This window comes from Pagrus major, chromosome 17 (assembly GCF_040436345.1).
Source record: "Pagrus major chromosome 17, Pma_NU_1.0".
In the NCBI taxonomy this organism is placed as follows: domain Eukaryota; kingdom Metazoa; phylum Chordata; class Actinopteri; order Spariformes; family Sparidae; genus Pagrus; species Pagrus major.
Genome location: NC_133231.1, coordinates 17,038,160 through 17,060,141, shown reverse-complemented (window position 1 = coordinate 17,060,141; position 21,982 = coordinate 17,038,160). Strand labels below are relative to the sequence as shown.

The 21,982-nt window shown below is 41.5% G+C and overlaps 1 protein-coding gene across 1 annotated transcript; it reads left to right on the top strand.

Moving 5' to 3' along the window:
* Positions 1 to 1,165: 1,165 nt before the first annotated feature.
* On the top strand, positions 1,166 to 7,927 carry LOC141012517 (transcriptional repressor scratch 1-like). The gene is made up of 2 exons (XM_073486021.1): positions 1,166 to 1,280; positions 7,200 to 7,927. The coding sequence occupies exons 1-2, from the start codon at positions 1,166 to 1,168 to the stop codon at positions 7,925 to 7,927; spliced, it is 843 nt and encodes a 280-aa protein (XP_073342122.1).
* The last annotated feature ends 14,055 nt before the right edge of the window (positions 7,928 to 21,982 follow it).

Here is a 21,982-nt window from a genome sequence, read left to right as displayed (position 1 = left end):
TTCTCCTTACCTCTCTATCTCTGCCTCCCCCTCCCTCCCTCCCTCTCTCTCTCTCTCTCTCTCTCCCTTTTTCTCTCTCTCTTCTCCTTACCTCTCTATCTCTGCCTCCCCTCCCTCTCTTTCTCTCTCTCTCTCCCTCCTCTCTCTCCTTCCTCTCTCTCCCTCCTCTCTCTGCCCCTCTCTCCTCCGTCTCTCCCTCCTCTCTCCCTCCTCTCTCTCTCTCTCTCTCTCTCTCTCTCTCTCTCTCATCTCTCTCCTTCCTCTCTCGCTCCTCTCTCTCTCCCTCCTCTCTCTCTCCCTCCTCTCTCTCTTTCTCTCTCTCTGCCCCCCCCCCACCCCCTCACTGCGCCGTATAAATGCCAACAGCTGATCGCGAGACGGCACACTCACGGGAACAGCTCGCGGAAGCTGCAGAAAGAGAGACCGAGGGGGAGAGCGAGAGAAGAGAGAGGGACAGAGAGAGAGAGAGAGAGAGAGAGAGAAGGAGGGGACGCTGTTGATCCTTCCGGCCGCAGGCAGGAGTCTTACTGTGATTTCTTTTTTATAACCGACCCGAGTAAGTCGTCATCACCGGGAATTAAGGACTATTTCTGCGGCAGAGGGAAGGACGAGGTGTCCGACGCTTCTTCTTCCAAAAGCTTCCAAAAATCCGTTTTTGTTCCCTTCTTATTTTCTTCGCATCCCTCCTCTTCCTCTTCCTCTTCCTCCTCCATCTCTTCCTCCTCTTCTTTAAAGAGGCCCGAGAGCCGCGGCGCGCTGCAGGGTGCCCTCCACCTCCTCTCCTCCTGGTTTTACGGACAGAGACCCCGAGGCTGCCCCCGCGGAGGGAGCTGTCCGGTGCTGAAGTTGCATTTCTCACCTTCTGCTTCTTCTTCTTCTTCTTCTTCTTTTTTTTGTTTGCACGAGGACTAAAGCGGTCAGAGAAATAATCAATAAGTCAACTATTTCACCGGATCGATTCCCAGCAGCTCGCGCTTCCTTCCTTCCTTCCGTCCTTCCTTCCTTCCTTCCTTCCTTTCCTCCAACACCTTGAAGACAATCTTCCTCCTGCTTCGCCCGGACGAGTCACCACGCTGGCCAGGCCGTCGGCGCTCGGCTGTGTTTGTGAGTGTGTGTCGTTGTGTTTGTGACAGTGTGTGTGTGTGTGTGTCTGTGTCGCACCACCATGCCGAGGTCTTTCTTGGTAAAAAAGGTGAAATTGGATGATTTCGCCAACGGGGCGGACCTGGAGACCGCCTACCGGCACAGGACGGACCTCAGCCTGCGGCTCCATGACAAAGGTAGGTCAGGCTGCCCACACAGTCACACACAGCCGGCGAGCATTAACAGGTGTCTTCAGATACAAGTCGCTCTGACTGAGGAGGAGGAGGAGGAGGAAGAGGAGGAGGAGGAGGATGACAGGCAGGCTTCCAAAATAAGGCTACATGTGTGTGAGGAAGAGGTGGATTTACCAGGTGTGTCCTGGAGGGATTCCCTCACTCTGTCTTTAAAATCCACCCAAACAAAAGACAACTAAATATCCCATAATATTTCTATGGGTTGGGTACCTGTAAGGCTGATGTGGCTGTCCTCCAGGCGGATAAGAAGCCTATAATCATTGATTACAGTTATCACACTGTTATTACCTTCCTGATGGGGAATAAAAGCATCAGAGAGTCCTCTGCACCCGATGAGATGGACACGGTGAAACACTGATGAACTGCCAATCTCCAGTAACCACTACACACCCTGCTCAGACCAGGCAATCCAACAGCTCATTCACCGGGAGCACGGGAGCTGAAGCAGGCAGGGTTTTTATTCTAAGCGTTAGGAGTTGAGTTGTTACAGGAGCGGAAAGGTCACTTGAGAAATCAACTAAATCCAGCGCGTCCCATGTTTCATCGATTCTGGCTCAGAGTCAGCGGGGACTTTTCCCCCCTAGGCAGGCTAAGTAGGGTTAAAAGAGATAAAGAGAGGACGGTGCTTATTAATATCTGGTCCACTTTCACTGGGCTTGGTGGATAACAAAGATAAAGATCAGGCTCAATCTTTAAAGGAGCACTATGTAGTTTTAATCAGGAGAGAAAGATCTTCATTGACTGGTTGTTTTTACGCCTAAACAAACAAAATAAACAAACTTGACTGAATAAACTGAATAAACTGACCTTTAAGGACAACACAATTTCATACAGTTTTACTTTGTTTATATTTGGCGGACCCTGCCACCTTTTCTAGCTTCAAACACTGTTCTGAGGACATTATTTTCCTCTGAGAACAGCTTGTTTGTGTTATTACCTCATTAATATTGCACATTTTATAATTCTGAGTTTGAATTGCTTCTCCTAAACTACATAGTGCCCCTTTAAATAGCACATATACTTGCTTTATATTAAAAAAAGACATTTAACTTCCTAAAATATGGGACCTTTAAAACATCTAATATGTGAAATTCTGAGTTCATGACACCTAAAGTTGCCTTTTTAATACTCTCTAATTCTCCTACAGGTGCAGGACAAATAAGCAGTATAAAGGATGATCCTTTATATAACGAATGATCTGACCAAAAAGTGTTAAGCCACATATCTATTCTGCATGTTTTTCTTTGTTTTTTTATCTGTGCTCCCTCTCCAGGTATGCCTGTGCTGTTTTTGCAGTGTTGGCAGATTTTTGCAGGATGAAATAAATGCGTTAGTACTCTTTGTGTGGCTGCAACAGCTGCCACACGCCTTCTTTGTCACAATGTCACAAAAAACTCAAAACACTGACACGCCTGACTGCTCTTATCTCACTCTACAGGCACAGATGAACTGTTGAATATGAGTTAACGCAACAGATTCTGAATCAAAGTCACATTTCTGCACCTGGGGATTCAATATGTTGGACTGTGTTGGTGAAATTATTGAATACAGAGACTACTTTATAGCATTATTTCTAAATTCACTCTTTAGGCCTGACAGTGCTTTGTGAGGTCCTGTTGCAGCTATCCTGAGGACAGTGTGATTCATGTCTTTGTGCTCGTCTGAAGCTGTGAACTTCCTCACACCCTCTGACTGTGTGCGTCACATTTTACACGAAACAACCCAGAGATGCCATTGCCATGTAAATGAAGCCACTGCACTGCTTCTTCCTTCCACCCCATTGTCATTGACACGTTGTTGCACATCAACATGTGTATCCCGTGTGCTGTCTCGACTGCTTTTCTCTGCCCGTAAAGCAAAAAGCTGTCAGGGGTGTATTTATAATGTCGAGGTTAACAAGCCCTGCTCGGCTTGACACGCAATCTGCCGCCTCAGCAGCAACGTGCGACGCTGCCTGTCCCGGCAACCTTTTGTCTCCATCCCTAACATCTGATGGTAACTGCTTGATGCGGCTTTCACGTACAGTGCAGCACATGCTCTACCCACAACAACTCTCCGCTTTTGGAATAATTCATATCCCACCCATGTCCCGTGCGTTGTGTGTGATGGGAGTGTGCATTCAGATGGGACGCAGCTGCAGATATGTAGTTGCTGTTATCGTGTGTAGGCAGATATGTGGTGTCACATAGAGCTTGTTGAAATCCTCTGAGAGACTGGGTGAATAACAACATGTAGAAAACAGTTAAATCCTACATTTTACCCAAAAATGCACCTCCACACTACATTATGTTGCACATTTTGATGATGAAATGTCTTTAATTATGTCCAGTTTCCCTATTATGAACTTAGTCAACTGACATGCTTGAAAATTTCCAAGAAAGAAATGATCTAAATCTTGATATGTTGTAGAATAGCTCTTTTCCCTTGTGTATCTGTGGACAGTATGTTGTTTTTGGTTGGCTCAATGTAGGTGTAACTACGAAACAAGTTAAATGAGGGGAGTGCATTGGGTATGCATTGGGTGTATATGTTTAATATAGAGAAAAGGTGGAAAAAATAGCCTACTTTGCTACTATTGTGATTGGTGTTGTGTTTAAGGTTGCCTGGTGTGTTCAGGGACAGTTAAGTCTATTAACTTATCAACAAGTCATACTGGTGTAAAAGTAAAGATATCATGTTAAAAGGTCACCCATATGAATAGTACTTAGTCTAAAGTCTTAAGATATCTGATACTAAATTTATTTCAAAATAATTTTCTTGCAATAAAAGTAACAAGTGAATTATACATATATTTACATGTATCGGACCCGATATTCAGTATTTTTCCAATTTGGAATCAGTGTTTTGCTCTGTTTTGTATCCAATTGCCAAATTAAAGGTGCACTATGTAGTTTTGGGGAAGACATTTCAATAATTTTATGCCGAAACAAAATAAATAAACAAACTCTCTTTTGTTTTCATGACTGAATAAACTGAATAAACAAACTGACCTTAAAGGACAACACAGTTTTTATTACGTTTAACTTTGTTTTTATGTGGCGAACCCTGCCACCTTTATAGTTTCACAGTGTTGTGGGGACCTTATTTTCCTCTGAGAACAGCTAGTTTATTCACTCATGGACGATACAAATATTTCTAAGTTTGTATTATGCATTAATTTTGTAAATATTCAAATTCTGAGCTCTAATTTATTCTCCAAAACTACATAGAGCCCCTTTAATTTAAAAATGTGCTTTGGCTCTAGTGCAGCATGCAATCTGCAATGTAACACATACATGTAGTAGAGTGAAAACGTACAATATTGGCCTCCAAAATGTAGTACAGTGAAAGTATAAAGTAGCAGAAAATGGAGATACTCAAGTAAAGTACAACTACCTAAAAAATATAGGCCTACTTAACTCAGTACTTGAGTAAATGTACTTAGTTACATTCCATCAATGCCCATCAATTGTGTTTAGTCAAACCATCGAATCAAACCTATCATGTAACACTGATAATAGATTCAAAGACAGAAGGCCACAAAAAACTGACTGGTGTGTGTGTGTGTGTGTGTGTGTGTGTGTTGACACACTCACAAACCGTGTTTAGACTGACAGTTGAACCAGGGTGAACCAAATCTAAAGGTATTTCCTCGTGTGTGTGCTTCTAAATATGTGTTATTATGTATTTATGCACTGTGTTCATATGTTATTATGCAGTTCAATATCTAGTTTGTTATTATGTAGACACAGTCACATATTTACGATGCTGCTGAAAAACATACGTCAAACTGGAAAGAATCAGTATCTTTCCTTCTATCAAAAGGGAGTGTTGGCATCATCCAACCTGCCCATTTACTGTAAATCTATACTGTTTTAGAAAGAGTCTCAGTCACTGTATTTTGCCGTGCAAGCCTTCAACCCCCTGATCTGTGAAAACCTCCCCTCACTGTTGACTGCTCTGATTGAGCCTGCACGGCAGCCTCTCAGTCACTGTGCCAGCGACCTGCGCCGCACTGGATCTGTCCGTGGTGCTGATGCTCATTTTCACACTCTAAATCAGCTTTCTCAAGTTCAGGGTCAGCCTGTGTGCATTTATCTCTCCCAGAGGAAGTGTTTTAACTGCAACCTCTGAGAACTGGGAGGAATTATATTGCTGAATTATCTCTGGGCTAATACTGCAGGCTTTTTTTCACACTCCACTACCGGCGGCCACAGGTGTGCAGGAGGAGAGAGACAGATGTTATGTGTTACAAAAAGGGACTTTCACATATGTGAAAAGTTGTTAAGAGTAGTTACAGTTGGTTCTGCCTTCGTGATGGTGAATTGGGAATCATTCAGCATTTATGCAGGGTAAATGCCGGGTCTGGAACACAGTTGCTGCAGTATTAATACAGGGCAGAGACATATTGAAGGACTCTGGCTATCACTGTATTCTGTGTCCTTTTATACCTGACAGGTTGTAGCTTAGAAGCATTTTTATCAGTGCATTTAGAGTGAGAGGAAGTGCTCCTCAAAACTGCATATAACCACTGATGATCGTGAAATTTTCTGTTTCTATTTCTCTGTTGCCATCTTTTCTGCTCTTTCAGTTTCTCAGCACATACAGAACTGTGCCGCCTGTCATGTGAACATTCATGTCCAACCGCAACACTTTAACAGTGTTTTCTACATACAACACAGTAACATGCTAGAAACATGTGAGCGGCTGAATGAACCGGCTGTTTGGAATATTTATGTCGACCCATCGTCTCTGTGTTTTGTATCATACTAAATGCACTCAAATTGGATGCAGAGGCAGAAAATCACCACACAGCTGTATACAATGAGCTGTATATCAGTGTGTAAACAACGCTGTGTAAGCACTTATTTAATTACCCCAATCCAGACTGTGTAATGCTGGTCAGTATACTGAATATTTGTCATCACTGTCTCTGTGGAGAAGGATAGGCTTGAGAAAAGAGGACTATCTGATTTCACTTCCTGTCCAGCTGTCTACTGCAGTCTAATGGCGTCAATCCAAAAACTTTTTTCTCTGTTGTCTCTCCTTTAGACAGACATGTGCAGTACTTTCTATCATATAAAAACAACCCATGAGTCTCTCCTGTGATGTGATGTGTCCCTCTGTGCCTCTTAGGATGGTTTTAATATAGCTACAGCAGAAGCTACAATTTTTTGATAAAGGTAAAATGTGTGAGAAAACAGCATTATAATGAAGTCCTGTAGAGCTGCAGAGATGCCCTGTCCTACTAATGTTGTTTCAGATCTAAGAAAACATGTTTGTTTGATACAAACCCTGCAAAAATGTCACATAATCATGATTTTAAAGGGGCACTATGTAATTTTGGAGATGAAACTTATTAATGAGGTAATAATACAAACTCAGAAATATTTATTTTTTCCATAACTGAATAAACAAGAGGAAAATAAGGTCACCAGAACACTGTTTGAAGCTAGAAAGGTGGCAGGGTCCACCACATATAAACAAAGTAAATCAGTATGAAATTGTGTTGTCAGCCAGTTTGTTTATTCAGTCATGAAAACAAAGAGAGTTTGTTTATTTAGTCAATGAAGATCTTTCTCTTCTGATTAAAATTACTTCCCCAAAACTTCAGAGTGCACCTTTAACAGTTTTCAGAAAATGAAAAGTGTGATACAAAAATGATCATTCAAACTAATTGTGAATCACACTGCACTCATAATATCCATCAAAAATAATTAGAATATGATTATTTTTTTTTACAATACTGCGCAGCCTTTGGTATGAGTATATATCTTGGCTACATGACAGTCTGTATCTCTCATTCCCATGCCAGGCTTCAGTGTAAACCCATTTTTATTATAACTTCTTTAACCTAACACTGTTTTCTTTCTTCCATGTCAGCTGGTTACATCAGTGACTACATCAGCCCCGTTGTGTACGACGCTGAAAGTGACAGCGGGATCAAGGTGCCCTCCCCTGACCCCCTCTACGATGGTATCCACAGTGACTACGGGGCACCTGACTCGGAGTCTCCCGACAGTCCTGGCTCAGAAATCACTGACGGTTACATCAACGGAGATGCTGCGGTGAGCGAGGGTTACACAGTCGATGCCTTCTTCATCACGGACGGCCGCTCGAGGAGGAAAGCTCTCAGCAGTCCCCGGACCATCCAGAGGCACACCTGCAACGAGTGCGGCAAAACCTACGCCACGTCTTCCAACCTGAGCCGGCACAAACAGACACACCGCTCGCTGGACAGCAAGCTGGCAAAGAAATGTCCGACCTGCGGGAAGGTGTACGTGTCCATGCCCGCCATGGCCATGCACCTGCTCACTCACGACCTCAAGCACAAGTGTGACGTGTGCGGGAAAGCGTTCAGTCGCCCTTGGCTTTTGCAGGGCCACATGCGCTCTCACACGGGCGAGAAGCCGTTCGGATGCGCCCACTGCGGCAAGGCCTTCGCCGACCGCTCGAACCTGCGCGCGCACATGCAGACCCACTCGGCCTTCAAACACTTCAAGTGTAAACGCTGCAACAAGACCTTCGCGCTCAAGAGTTACCTGAACAAGCACTACGAGTCAGCCTGCTTCAAAGGCCCCTTCTCTCCTCTAGGTCCCCTAGATGCATGACCCCCCTGCATAGACGAAACAACAGACACAACTGCAGACATAAATTACCATTATCCTTACAAAATGAACTGCAGACACAAACAATCTATTTTTGGTCAGAATATGACCTTGCTTTCCCTCCTCCCCCTCTCTCTCTCACTCCTCCCCCCACCTCGCTTTCCTTCGGAGCCTATTCACGACGATGAAGATGATGAAGATAGCACAATTTTTCTCTCCTTGAGATTTGCCCACTTAAGGATTTAACTGATCTACGCATGCACTTCCTCAAAAAAACTCCTCTTCCTCTGTCTGTTCTGGACAGAGACAATAATACTAACATGGCTTCCCTCTGGCATCTAGATACAGTACAGCACCATATATTTTGGGACACTGATGGTGGTGATGATGACGACAAAGACAATTGTAAGCCTCTAGCTACTGAGTTCCTCCCTGCACTGAAAGGCAGTGAAAGAGTTTTTCCTTCTGATTTTGTTTTTTGGGGGAATAATAGTAATAATAATATTAATAATAATGATAATAATAACGTTCTGCTGCACCAAGTGACCATATTCTCTCCACTACTGAGGTAAAAATACTATTTATTTATTTATTTATTTATTTATTTATTTACTTATTTATTTGAGCATTTTTCCTTTTTTATTTATTGTGTGTTTATACTTGATTTGATAATGATGAGGTGATGCCGTTAACTTATTTGTTGCACTTTAATTTCTGTATATGTACGTAGGATATTTGCCAACCTCTTTCTATCACTACAGGCCAAAGCATATGTCACTTTTTTTAAGTACTATTTTTTCCTATTATGTTGTTTACCTTTTTACTTATTAACGTTTTTGCATGCAAAAAAAAAAAAAAAAAAATGAAATCTATGCCAACATCATAAAAAGCTTATGATTTTTTGCCAAAATCCTATAGATAGAACCTGAGGGCAATATTTTTTCTCTTGGAGCCTCCGTAGGACTCTTTAAAAGCAATAATCACCTAATGCATGGTATTTTATGATGAAGTTATGAAGTATTACCTACTACTGTATAGCAGTTTAAAAATCAGGTATGTTTTACTTCACCTATAGTCATAAACAGAAGAATACTAATATTACAGACATCAGGGAACATGCCAATGTAGTGTTAGAGTAACAAAAATAAAAGTCCTGTTTTTCCTCTCTTGTTATGCACTGCCTGCCTCTTAGTGAGTAGAACTAATGTAGGATGTAGGCTAGAGAGGCTGGGATCAGCTGCCTGCTGGGTGTGAGGCCTATTGTAGGATAGCTACAACCCCGACCGACCTGTGCTAGGCTAACTCTAGCATGAAATAAGACTGCTAAGGTTTAGCAGGAGAGGCTATTCTGGATTAGGCCTCCAAACATTTTACTCAGATTGGATCATTGGCCATTCTTTGAAAGGTTCTGGGATGTTAAAGATGTGTTGAGGAGATCTTTCATACATCATGCAGCCAAATAATGTAACAACAGACCTTTTAATAAGCATAACAGACCTATCTTATTTTTGTACTACTGACAATAAGAGGTTAATACAGAAATCAGATTGGAAAATTGTGTGATGAGATGTGCATTGATCCAAAATGTTAGCTAGAACACAACTCTCGGTATACTTTCAATAGTTTGGTGCATTGTTGAAGTTGGACCAAGGTCGGCTTTAAATGCAATGCATTATTCAACTACCCTTCCAGTGCACTTCCAAACCATAAAGCGTGCATTCTTAAACCACAGAAAAAGCATGCACTTTAGCTGGATGGTCCGACTGCAGCTTAACTTTCACAGTCCAGAAGACGCATTAGCCCAAGTCCTGATTATTCTGCAGTAGGCCCCATTTAACCCTCCTGGGCCGAGCATAGGCTAACTCTATGAGTGATATACCTACAAGGCAGGCTAACTCTAATCAACCCCGACCCGTCGATGGTTTACCCTTTGATTTCGGTCGCCAATACCAGTGTTGCTGAACCCAGTTCTCTGCAGCTCAGAAACCTTTTCTGCAGATTCACGGAGCTTCCTGAGAGACAGACTGAGGACACACAGATCTGCACAAAAACATGACGTGCTTATTTATATGCCATATGTATTCATTGTAACCTTGCATAGACACACTTGTGAGCACACAGTGCCTGCTGATGAGCTGATGGAGACACACAGATAATCTGAGTCTACAAGTCAAGTTTTCAACAATTGAAAAGAAATGTGTTTAATATTCAGATGTGAATCTCTGTCAAAGGAAATTTTGATAATTGCAGCTTCCTCAGGCACGAGATTACTCAAATAGAGATAGGGTTGGCTGATATCTAACATCATTTAGGGTTACAGGGACAAAAGGAGAGTCTGATACATGAACCCATTACCTAATTTCATTCACATCTCAGAGATAAAGTTTGAGGACCTGAATGACGTCAAAGGCGGTCAAATCTGACAGCATTCTGAAGTCAAAAAGTCAAAATGATGCAATGAAAGTCTTGGAGGAGATGATACAATCTTTAAGTCATTTACAGAGAGGCTTTTTTTTCTTCCAGAAAATGTCGCTCACAAGTCAATAAGAAAGAGGCAGTTTTTGTTGTGAGTGGAGCAATCAGTATGTGAGTCAGCAAATTGCAGGTCTTATCTCTCTCCCTGATGTGTGAACTAGATTTGAGCTGCAATTATTTGAATCGTATTAGACGATTAGTCACAGAGCTTCAACTTGTTAGGGCTTAAATTTTTGCCTTTGTCTTTTTTATCTGCGATTTTTAAGCCTCGGCCAAAAAAACAGAGTTGATAAAAAACGTTAAATTAAGTGCTTAAACACAAGGACTTCACAAATACAAATTAAAAGCACAAGGAAGGCAGAGAGAGCATATATGCAAAGAAAAGAAAAGCATTACCTTCATAAAGTATTTCTCGATTCAGGTCGGAGACATCGATCCCTGGTAGAGATATAAATAAGAATATGTTATTATCTCAATCACCAACTCTGAAGTCTTATTTCTCATTTCCATCTAAATAAGAGCGAAAACAGTAATAACACAGTCTGTACCGTAGCAACTGATCACAGTGTGACGGGTATAAAAGTTGCTGAAGAAAACCACTGAGAGGATCTCTGGCTGCGGTTGTTGTTTACGTATCACAAACTCTATCATTGTGTATGAAAACTCATTGCAACTTTGCACTGAAGTCTGACTGTCTTCGGGGTATTTTGAAGTCATTGTGTGGCTGTTTAGTGGTTTTGGAGGCAGAAAAGCTGAGTGTGTGCGACTGTGTGCGTCTGTCTCTGGGTGAGCTCCTGGTCTGTTCTCTCTAAGCACTTCCATCTAGTCATCTCCACCTTAAAGAAAGTAGCACAATGAAACTAACTAGAATTCAGGTAGAGAAGAATTAAAAACCTTGTACTAGCTTGACCTCTCTTCTTTTTTTGTATTTCCAAGTTAAAGAATGATGATAACCTAAATAATCATTTATTGCAAGAGGGTTTGTAAAGAATCCTTTGGATTGAGACATTTTTACTGCTGTATAGCGATATCTGACACACCTTATCTCAGGAGGTTTGGCTCTCTGCTGCAGAGAGAGGATCTCCTGGGGTTTTTTTTGAGCCAGAATTCAGACAATGTAAGCACAATGAACACAAAGCATTTTGTGGCACTTCATAATAAAGAATAATCTTAACCAATCAAGGCGGTTTGTTGTAGTTTTGTGTCTAATCAACCTTTGTTATATGTTTTGTTGAGTTGTGTACAAACATTATCACAAATGCTTTCAACAATGTTCAAACCCAGAGAAATCCATAAGTTTAGTCAAGGTAATGGTGCTTTTCAGGTGGTCACTACTTCTGGAATAGGGAAATCGGCGAACGAAACTAAACTTAAACCACAAAAAACTGTAAAGTTTTACCTCATCTGTGAACATTTGTGCCTGAGTCACATCGGATAGATTTTCATCAGCAATGGTGGTTGTCTAATGGTGTATACATCAACAGTGAAGCGAGTTTGACAGCAGGAACATTGGCGTTTATTTGCGTTACTCATCCAGTGTTTATCTGCCCCACATATTTTACTGTACATTAGCTGTAAGCTAACATTAGCAAGACAACGAGGGTGTGTGTGTCTGCATGGTCTCTCTTTTCCCCCCTCTCTTTTCTCTGTGATGTTATGTCAGTGAAGTAAAAACTATTTCCCCTCCAGCTCCACAGAGTGCTGCTGCAGTCAGGTTGATAAACAGGAGTGAAGATAAATCCCAAAAATTAAAAAGTAATCTCTGCGCTCTCCTCCCATCGGTAAAGGGTTCTGGATCAGATCAGAATCGGAAGTGACTCCAGGTGTTTGTCACTTCAGAGGGTCTGGCTCGAATCCACTCAAACTCTGTAGTCGGCTCTAAGCAGATGAGCAGTGGCTCTTTAACATGAGCCGGATTTTTCTGGGGTGTCACGATTTGAAAATGTTGGGAAACACTATTTTAAGGTATAATAAAGTCTTCTGTTAGTCTCATCGACGTAGGAAAGAGGAACAGTATTGGACTGTAGCTGCTCTGTACCTGAGTGGTGAGTAATAAAGGTTTTTTCATTCCTTTTTTAACTGTTATGACCCTGCTAATTTCTTGTTTAAACATCTCTTAAAGTGATACAATACGTTTACCTTTAAGTCAGAGAGGTGTTGAGTTAATTTACATAGTGGAAGACTCTGCAGCCCAGACTTTGTATTAGCATTGTCAATATTGTATGTTTAAAGAGGAACTGGGCTAACACTGGTGCAAAGTGTGCTCATTAGCACTCTTTAGGCTGGAAACTATCTACCAGTAATGGGCTGACTGGACGGTTAAAGGCAGCACTTGTTAATTCCATATTTGGACAGTTTGCAGTGGATAAGTAGGGTTTTACTTTAAGCCCCTGAAAACGGAAGTATTTCTCTTTAAACTCAATCATAAAACAATGCGTTTAAGAAAACAGTTTTTGATCCAAATTGTCCTGTTCAACATCACATTTTAGCAAGACAGAAATCTGTGAAACAACCCAAACTGTTTTAACTTTGGCAGAACATTGTTTTATTTTGAGACCACATCACTCACACTTAGAAGCCAATCGAGAAAAAAGATCTTCAGGGGGCTTAAAAAAATCACATTCTGTTGTTGCAAATAAAGGCAATAACATATTTCTAAAATCTACGTATTCATGAGGCTTTTTTGTTACAAATACAAAGAGGAACCCAGGCACCGCACTGTCACTGCTGATTCAACTGCTGCTTAATTCAAACACACTTTAAAACACACACACACACACACACACACATTATACACCACACACAATGTGCTGCATGAAGCCAAATATTGGAATTGGAAAGTTTTTTCTTCATTACTGCAATTTTGTGCAGGCACAAATCCAACCCCTCACCAGACAGAATTTTTAAGGGCTTGCTCTTTGCAAAAGTTGTCAAGTGTGAAGAACTGCAGGAACATAATGTAAAACTCCAGAAAGATGAAAATTGAAATACACTGAGGGAGAGAACTTTAACACTTGCTGGACTGAAAGTCAAACTTTATTTTTTCCTTTTTCAGTGACACAAATAAAGAAATGTACATAAAGGCCTGATGATGTTTCTGTGTACTGGCAGAGGGTCACATTGTCCAGGACATACGTGGACTGAACAGTACTACAGGTGCTTTATCAGGGTGCCGTCATGTGGGCTCCCGGTGACATTGGGAAACCGACCAGCTAACCTTTTATCTTGCAGTGACTTTGAATTAAAGGTGACCTGGTTAGGCATCGTTTCAGCTGGACCTCACCTCAAAGTAATAACTCTGATGTGAGGTCCAGCCTCATTGCAGAAGCTCCCATGAAAGCAGTAAAATCAAATATCTGTGGGGGTCGTCGACACATTACCAAATACAACATAACACACATAGACATCATAAAGTGAAAACTTTCTTCACATTCAATTACATTTTTTCAACAAAATTCTTACATATTGCACCTTAAACTGTTTTAATGCCATGTAATGTGGTTGAGGGGTGTATTGATCAGGAGCCCGCTATAGGCAGTCGTGCAAAAACATAGCCATCAGTTAGGAGGAAGAAAAGATGATTAAAATAGGAGACAAATGGTTACCATTTGTCAGAAAGCGCCCACTGGGACCTGTAAGGGTAAACTTATATTTGATTAATCTGAAATGAGTTTGTATGATCACCTGTTAAGTCATATCATGAAAGGGGTAGCCAATCCTTTGGTAAAGTTACAGTACAGTAGAAATCTATTGATGCTATGCCAACAAGGCACACAAGGTATCCAAGGCAATAAACTATCTACAGTATCTCGGGTAGTAAACCATCTGAGCTGCCTCAACAAAGACACAATTCAGCACTCTGCAGCTTTATGAAGTACAGTATATTTCCCGACCCTAACCAGAAAATTGGTTTCACAGCTGCTGCAAAAAGACAGAAAAGAGACTGCCCACGTCTATGAATCACCTCCTCCTGCCTGCCTGCTGTCTTCAAACTCTGCTCCTCATCTTTCTCTTCTCTCATCTTTTTTACCTCTGTTCTCCCTCCTCACATCTGGGTTTCCCTTCCACTCCCCTCCTGTCTCCTCTCATCTACCCTCTCTTCTCCATCACCTGCTCGCTCCTTCCTTCCATCTCTCTTCCTTCCTCCTTGCGTGCTCTCCTCCACCCCTCTTCCTCCAACCACCTCTTCTTTCTCTCTTCTGCCAAGTCAAACCAGGCCATCAGGCCTTTGAGGACCTGAAAGTCATTTAACTCCTGGTAGATAATAAGTCTTAGAATATAGCTCCTCTCAGATAATAAGCTTTATCACTTGATTGCTCTGCACGCTCCCTACTGTCTTTGGATTCATGTCCAGGGACCTACTCAAGCAAATCACACTATTTCCTTCCTGGCAAGTCAAATTAACACTGTGTGTGAACGTGTGTGTGTTTGTGTGTGTGTGTATCAACGACTACTCATTACAGGGAATGAAGAATTGCTGAGTGTGCTAAATAAAATAAACAGCAAAGGTTAGTTTCTCATAGTGAAGTGTCTGATTGGTGAAAATAGTTCAACAGTTAAAGTTTAATTGCTCACAATCGTGACATTAACCTCTTTACTTAACCATCATGCTGACTTTCATTTTGATTAGCTTTGATAGTACCACAGGAACACCACCTGTCCCCCGTCCTCTCCTGCTCTTTTACTTTCACGTTGACCTCCTCTCTCCTCTGCTCCACCTGTGCTCCTCTCATATCTCCTCTGTTCCCTCTTCGCCACTGAACCGCTATCTTAACTGAAACCACTGAATTTATACGCTATAATCATTAGCTTATACCTGCCGATACATCCTGCATTAGAAATTGGCTAAAGTAAATAGTCTAGGATCAAAATAAGAAGGGAAAGAAAGAAGAAGAGCTAAAATAAGTTGATAAAATGATGTCTCTACACTCAGTAAAAGAAAAGAACAAGATGATATTTAAATAGCTCTCTTAAGGTGATTTTAAAGGTCCAGTGTGTAGAAAACATGATTTTTAATTTCAGGTAATTATACACTACTACTACTCTGTCTCTAAATCCTAAACACTTGACCTTTAATTAGAAGAATATGGCAACTCTGAAGTCATTTTACAAATTGTCAATATGTATTTAATTAATTGAGTTTAATTTCTGCAAATTTTGGGGATATGTCTGCAAATTGACCAGAAAAGATCCAGATGTTGATGTCAAGACTGCAGGAGAGCTTGTGAGGAGTTAAAAGATCAATGATGTAACCAATGTAAGCATGCTGTTCTAAGTAAAATCTTGTTTCAGAGGTTTTGCTGACTCATGCAGGTGTAAAAATAATTATACTCAGATGGTATGAGTATGAGTATCTCTATGATAAAACTGATAACATTTTGTATATTCTCTTACAAAGCAAAACTCAGCAGTTGTATGCTAAGCTGGATGTCCCCAGTGACACCAGCATTTCACATCATGTGTCAGAGATGTTTAAAAAATGACTTTTCATGATGTCATGGCTAATAATGACGACCTCAGATTTGTCTGTGATCAGCTGTGGGAAATGTTTTGCAGGTTGAGAAAGCAGAAATTATAATGATCACATCACTCATCCTCGCTCTCTTTCCTTCCATTCCCTCTCCTCTCGTTGTGTCTCCTCTCATTCACGTCACTCCCCCTCCACCCAACCTCTGTAATATTAGGCAGAGCAGTAATCAGCCCAGCTTCCTCTGGGTTCTGTGATGTCATCTGTCAAAGCAGGCATCGTTATGTGCTTTATGGACTAAGTCCTGCCATGCTGTGATGGGATAGTGCTTATCAATTAAGACATGCTTTGAAACTGAATTAGAGTGCAATTTTTGTCTTTATCTGCTCTGTGAATCACTTGTCCTGTGTTCTTGTTTGAGAGAAAATCAAATACCAAAAGGGAGAAATTTATATTTTATAATTTTTGGTTTCATGATGGTGCCCCCCTCGTTTTGCAGAAGACAGAGATCTTACAAGAGACAGTCAATCAAATCCTGCATAAAGCACTTACATCATCATTCTAGCATAGGCAAAGTAGAGGGTCACACTAACTAACCAACACATCCTTATACCTAAACAACTTCTATCACTGTTCCTAAAACAACAGCGTAACAACGATAGGCGTACCCGACCTTCGTCGTATGCCTGCAGTTTGGTTGAGTGTAGGCAAGAATACTACTTGATTAGGTTTAGGAAAACATTGTGATGTGGGTTAAAATAACTATGTTTCTTATATGAAGGCACGGTAGCTTCACTTAATCATGTACGTGATGTTACTTTAGATAAAATCGTTCACAGCTTACTTTTGGTTTTACATGGGACATGAACAACGGCCTCTTGTGCGAAAGTGTTTTTTTGACCCACACACCCATCTCCGACCTCCTCCCTACGCTGGCTTTTTCACTTTTTATACTACTACCTGACTTCCTCCTTTTGCTGCTGTAATTATTACTATGGCCACAGGAGGTCGCCTCCTAACAAGAAACTTGAATATGGGTTGTAATAACCTGCTTTCACTGTCAACCTACTGTATATGGACATTTTTTGGATGAAGACAGGCTGGACTAACAGTCAGACAGCAGCTTGCTGCACAGTACAAGAGCCACAGTCTTTGAAAAATAACATAGATTAGCTTTCCTGCTAAAAACCTATTTCTTATCTTATTTACGAACGTGAACACACGTCTTGTCCCGCACCTCAGTTTGTTGAACAAGCTGCAACAAAAATGTTCAGGTAGGATGCACTGCTAACGTCAGTTCACAGGCTAGATAGCTAATTAGCTGCTCTACTGAAGCACATTAAACAGCATGTAAACATGCCTGCCACTTGGGTCAGCAAAGAGACCATCCTTATTCTTCAATACTGTACCACCAACAACATACTGTCCATCCATGACCATAAGGTTACAACGCAAGATTGTTCCCCTTGTCTGTCATTCCCCTGCTTAGGCTCAGCCTGCCAGCTGCTGTCAGTCAAACACATAGACATATAAGTATTTACTAAAACTCTAACTAAGGAATGTGATGCATGCGTATTTTTTAAAATATAAGTAGCTGAGACTTAACTGATATTTTTAGAATAACAAGGTGATGATGTTACAGGTGTCACTTGTAGCTATGAACCTACAGAGAGTCATAACCTGGATATAGCTTCCCTCAGCTTTGCACAGCGTTATAATGAGTTTCAGCTCATTGTGTAGCTGTCTGCCACACAACTTTATGAGTTTGATTCACTCTGATATTTCTAATAAACAAACATTAATACATATGTTCTGTCTAGTTGCTCAAGCTTGATGTTTTAAAAGTGATACATACTGCACATATCCTTTTAAAATCCCCCAGAGCTACTATTATAATAAAGAAATGGGATGTTGCACAAGCTTGGCACAATCCCATATGGGTAAGTAAACAGTATGTGCATCTACTGTACATATTAGACTTGCTTCCATCTTTATCTGCTGCCAAGCAGTGTGATGAAATATCTGTATCAGTGTAGCCGCAGCTTCAACTCCCACTCCAGACGTGTATGATGTTGAGAGCGAAGCGGTGTAGGACAGGGCTGTGAATGTTCTCACCACATCCCAGGCTATTTGTAGAGATGGCAGCTGTCATCAGAAACATCAACGGACTGACGACAAGTGCTGTTCACAACTCTAGTAGGTGGAGGTGTGGAATGAAGAGAGATGATGTGGAGCTAGTGGATAAACCTTTAGATTTCTCATTAGTCTTTGTATCGCAAGTGGTTCGCCTTCTCAATTAACAATTCATCATTGTGTGAATAATGAAATGCAAAGCTACAAAATACATTTGTCTGGTACAACCTACTCAATATGCACTGTGCAATTATGCATGTACTACAAGAAATATTATTGATCTGTACAAGTAAGGACAAGTAAGATGGAAAATGGAGAACAATTAATTGCTGTCTTTGCTTCTCTTTCTTTTGTTCTTTCACTCTCTTTTTCTCATGCACACAGATTTAATTTTTTTTCAGACAGCTAACTGGTAGATTCACACATTTATCACAGTAATACTTATTGTCAGAAAATAATATTCATGCAGGAGGGAAAAAATCCAGCAGAATATTTGCAGGAGGAATTAGTATAGTTGCTGCAAAGAAACCAAACAGCCAAAGAATCTTTCCTTCTGGATAAAAAATCATTAAAAAGATGTCAAAGCTTTGTCTCACATTAAAAATAGAAGCCACATGTAGCGTGTGTAGCAACAGGCCTTCTGGTTTCTACTCAATCTGTTACCAGTGATGGCTGCTGACAAGATGATAGGCGCTGCAACGAGATATACAGATGTGTCTGAGAGCATGGGTAAGAATACCCTAATTGCATGAGCGGTTGTGTGTGTGTGTGTGTGTGTGTTCAAATGTGTGTATGCTGCCTGCATCTGCCATGTGTGTTCATCACTGTTTTGGCTGAAGGCGATTTAGCTCACCTACAGCTGATGAGTCACTGTTTCAGGCAAGAGGACATAAACGCTTCAAGGCCAGCTGCAGGGTCAGGAAGTGCGAGCAGAGACCACATCATCTGTCCTACAATGTGAAGCAAATGTGATGCTATTTTTTACATCACAATGTGGTATACTGGAGACAGAAACATAGACAAGACTAAGACAAAAGGGAAAATCATAGCTTGTGTTATTTGTAGCCCCTAATTTGATACTTCTGCGGTGGGCTGCAGGCTGCGGATTTGAAGCGTCAGCAGCAGCGATACCTGCGCTTACAGTGACAGGAGATGTTGATATATATGTTTTATTTATTGTTTAGTGACTGGTTCTGAGGTTTCCTTTATTCACTTGCAGAAACCTATGGACAAATATTTTCAGAGCAGATGAATTAAAGAATTGCACCACATGATGTTACAGTACATGTGCACACTGAGCCACTGAAGACAGACTGAAGAGCTCTTGTCTCATTGAGTTTGTAAGGCTGCTTCTGTTTGATTGAAAAATGATTTGAAACATTTAGATTTTAACAATCCAGGCTAGTTATTAGTAATTTCGGTTGAATTAACGTACAGAGTTCGTGGTGTCACCGCGTGATACCAACTGCATTATACTATTGGGGTATGTGTCATACAACCACCATCTCTGGCGTTACAGACTTTTCTATTTAAAAAGTGTTTGTCTCCTCTTTTATAACATCTCTGTTAAAATCACCATTATACGTGTTACCTCCTCTTCATGAAAATCATCATCAACACCACTAACACCGCCAAGATAAGACCTCCCAACATCATCGGTTTTAATTGGTATTTAGCTGTGCAACTTATGCCATCTTTCCATTACATCTGCCGACCTGGCTCTACTTGGTTTGACTCGACGCGGCAACCAGTCGTGGCTGGGATTTGCTTTTCCACCACATCTGGCCTGCCTGCTCGAAGGTGTGTCTTAAACCAATGACACACTTGTCCTGAACCCCGCAGCACTATCGAAGTATCACCGCTAACAAAGTGGCTCCGCTAACAAAATGAAACAGTAAAACATAGCAGATGTCTGAAAGTACAAACATGGCGAGAGAAAATAAAGAGATTCAGTTAGAAGCTACAAAAGTACTGAGAGCTAAAAACACTGACTTTTAGAAACTTCTTTCTCTCAGGTTTCCTGCACAGACATGAGTTGACTACCGACAACACACACTTGTTTGAGGGGGAGACGAGGGCTCGTTACGGGCATGGCTCGGTTAAACTCAGCGGTGGAAAAACACCAGTACAGTAAAACTGACACTTGTTAAACCAGTAATGACCAATAATGTAACCTACCGGCAACAAGGAATTGATCATTTAAAGCAAATAGCAATAAAGTTAGATTTGCTGGAAGAAGCTCATCTCAGTGAGCGAGTTCTCAAAGAATTCAAGCAGCACTGAGGATTCTGTTGGAAGAGCTAATCCTCCTCAACAAACACATACATGAACATTAAATCACAGTGCAGTCAACAATACCAAAAGCTTAGCACATAAGGAGGAGGTTGAGGCGGTGTAGCAGAGAACAGCACTGGCATGCAGCAGAGAGATAATAGTGAGGACTGTACGACTGCCGTGTTCACCTGTTTGAATATGACTGCGTGTCACGATTCAGCTGGTAGCCATGAATGAGCCACAGGTGTGAACGATGCCAATCAGCTGATGCCTGAACTAACAAAACGCTCCATTAGCAAAAGAGTGCCAACGACAACAACATAATGGTAACACTTAGTAGGTTTTGCTTGTGTCATGAAGGTGATTACTTTATGCACGTGCGCACGCACACACACACACAAAAATAACAGCAATTATTCATCATGTCTCTCAAAAATTTATAAGCATCTTTATTTGACTTGGACACTGGAGGAGAGCATGGGCCTGCCTCTGAGCGCTGTAGCTAAGCAAATACTCGCTCAAAGAGAGGGAGGGAGAGGGAGAGAAAGAAAGAGAGAAGGTGGGAGGAGAAAAGTGAAAGAAAAGGAAATGAGACATAGAGACAGAGAGAGAGAGCGAGCACTTAGGGAGTTGAGTAATAAGAGAGAGACGGAGTGAGTGGGCAAGAGAGAGAGAGAGAGAGAGAGAGAGAGAGAGAGAGAGGAGGAGGAGAGGATGGAGGGATAGAGGTAGCTCAGGGAGGAGACGAGGGAGACTTGACCCAGATTGGGAGCCTAACGGCAGCAGCAGCAGCAGCAGCAGCTGAGTGAGCCGGTGAATGTTTAATAGCGCCAACCACTTGCACGCTGACACTAACATACACGCACACACACACACACATCCATCCACCCCCACACACAGACACTGTTGACTGGGACTCTTGTTGCTGGAGTTTAGCTGAGGCCTGTTGAATTACTGTGGTGGTGATGTGATTATCTATGTAACCGGAATAAAAAGCACAGTCCGACCATGCACTGGATCCACTGGTGATGTACAGCGAGTATGTCCACAGGAGAAGACCTCTCTCCGTTCTGCCTCAGCACCACAGTGACGGTCAATGTGGAAATCCTCCATCCGGCATCTGTAGGATTTAAGTATGTCCTGCCCTGCAGCAGCACTTCACTGGATGCTGCTGGAGAACTGCATCAATACTGCATTAGTGTTGCAGCAGCCACTGCAACCTGGTCTGTCTCTGAGTGACTCCATTCAACAGGCAACCAGAAACTTAAGACTTTGCGCTGGTCATGGTAAACAGTAATCAGGATGAAAATAACAAAGCATCAAGATCAACTGGAAATCATTTTTTCATTAAACATTCCATTATTACACGATGCTGTTCTGGAGGAAACATCTTTACATATGATCATGATCTTTTATCGCAGTATTTGTAATTTTGCAACAAAATATATGTATAATGAGAAATTCAGTTAAGCGATTGATAAAATAGGCAGATGGTAAAGTCTGTTTAGTCTGATCCTGTTACTAAAATGGGTGTGTGGGTTCACAACAGCCTTGAGAGATGCTTGTCAACATGTTGATGGTCTGACCGACGAGCCCTCAGGAGTCATTAATACATTATTACATGAGAGCTCGTGTAATGGGTCGCATCACACCCATCTCCCAACTTTGCCTTTATTTTGATCTCAACAACAAAGCTGTGGAGTTTCATG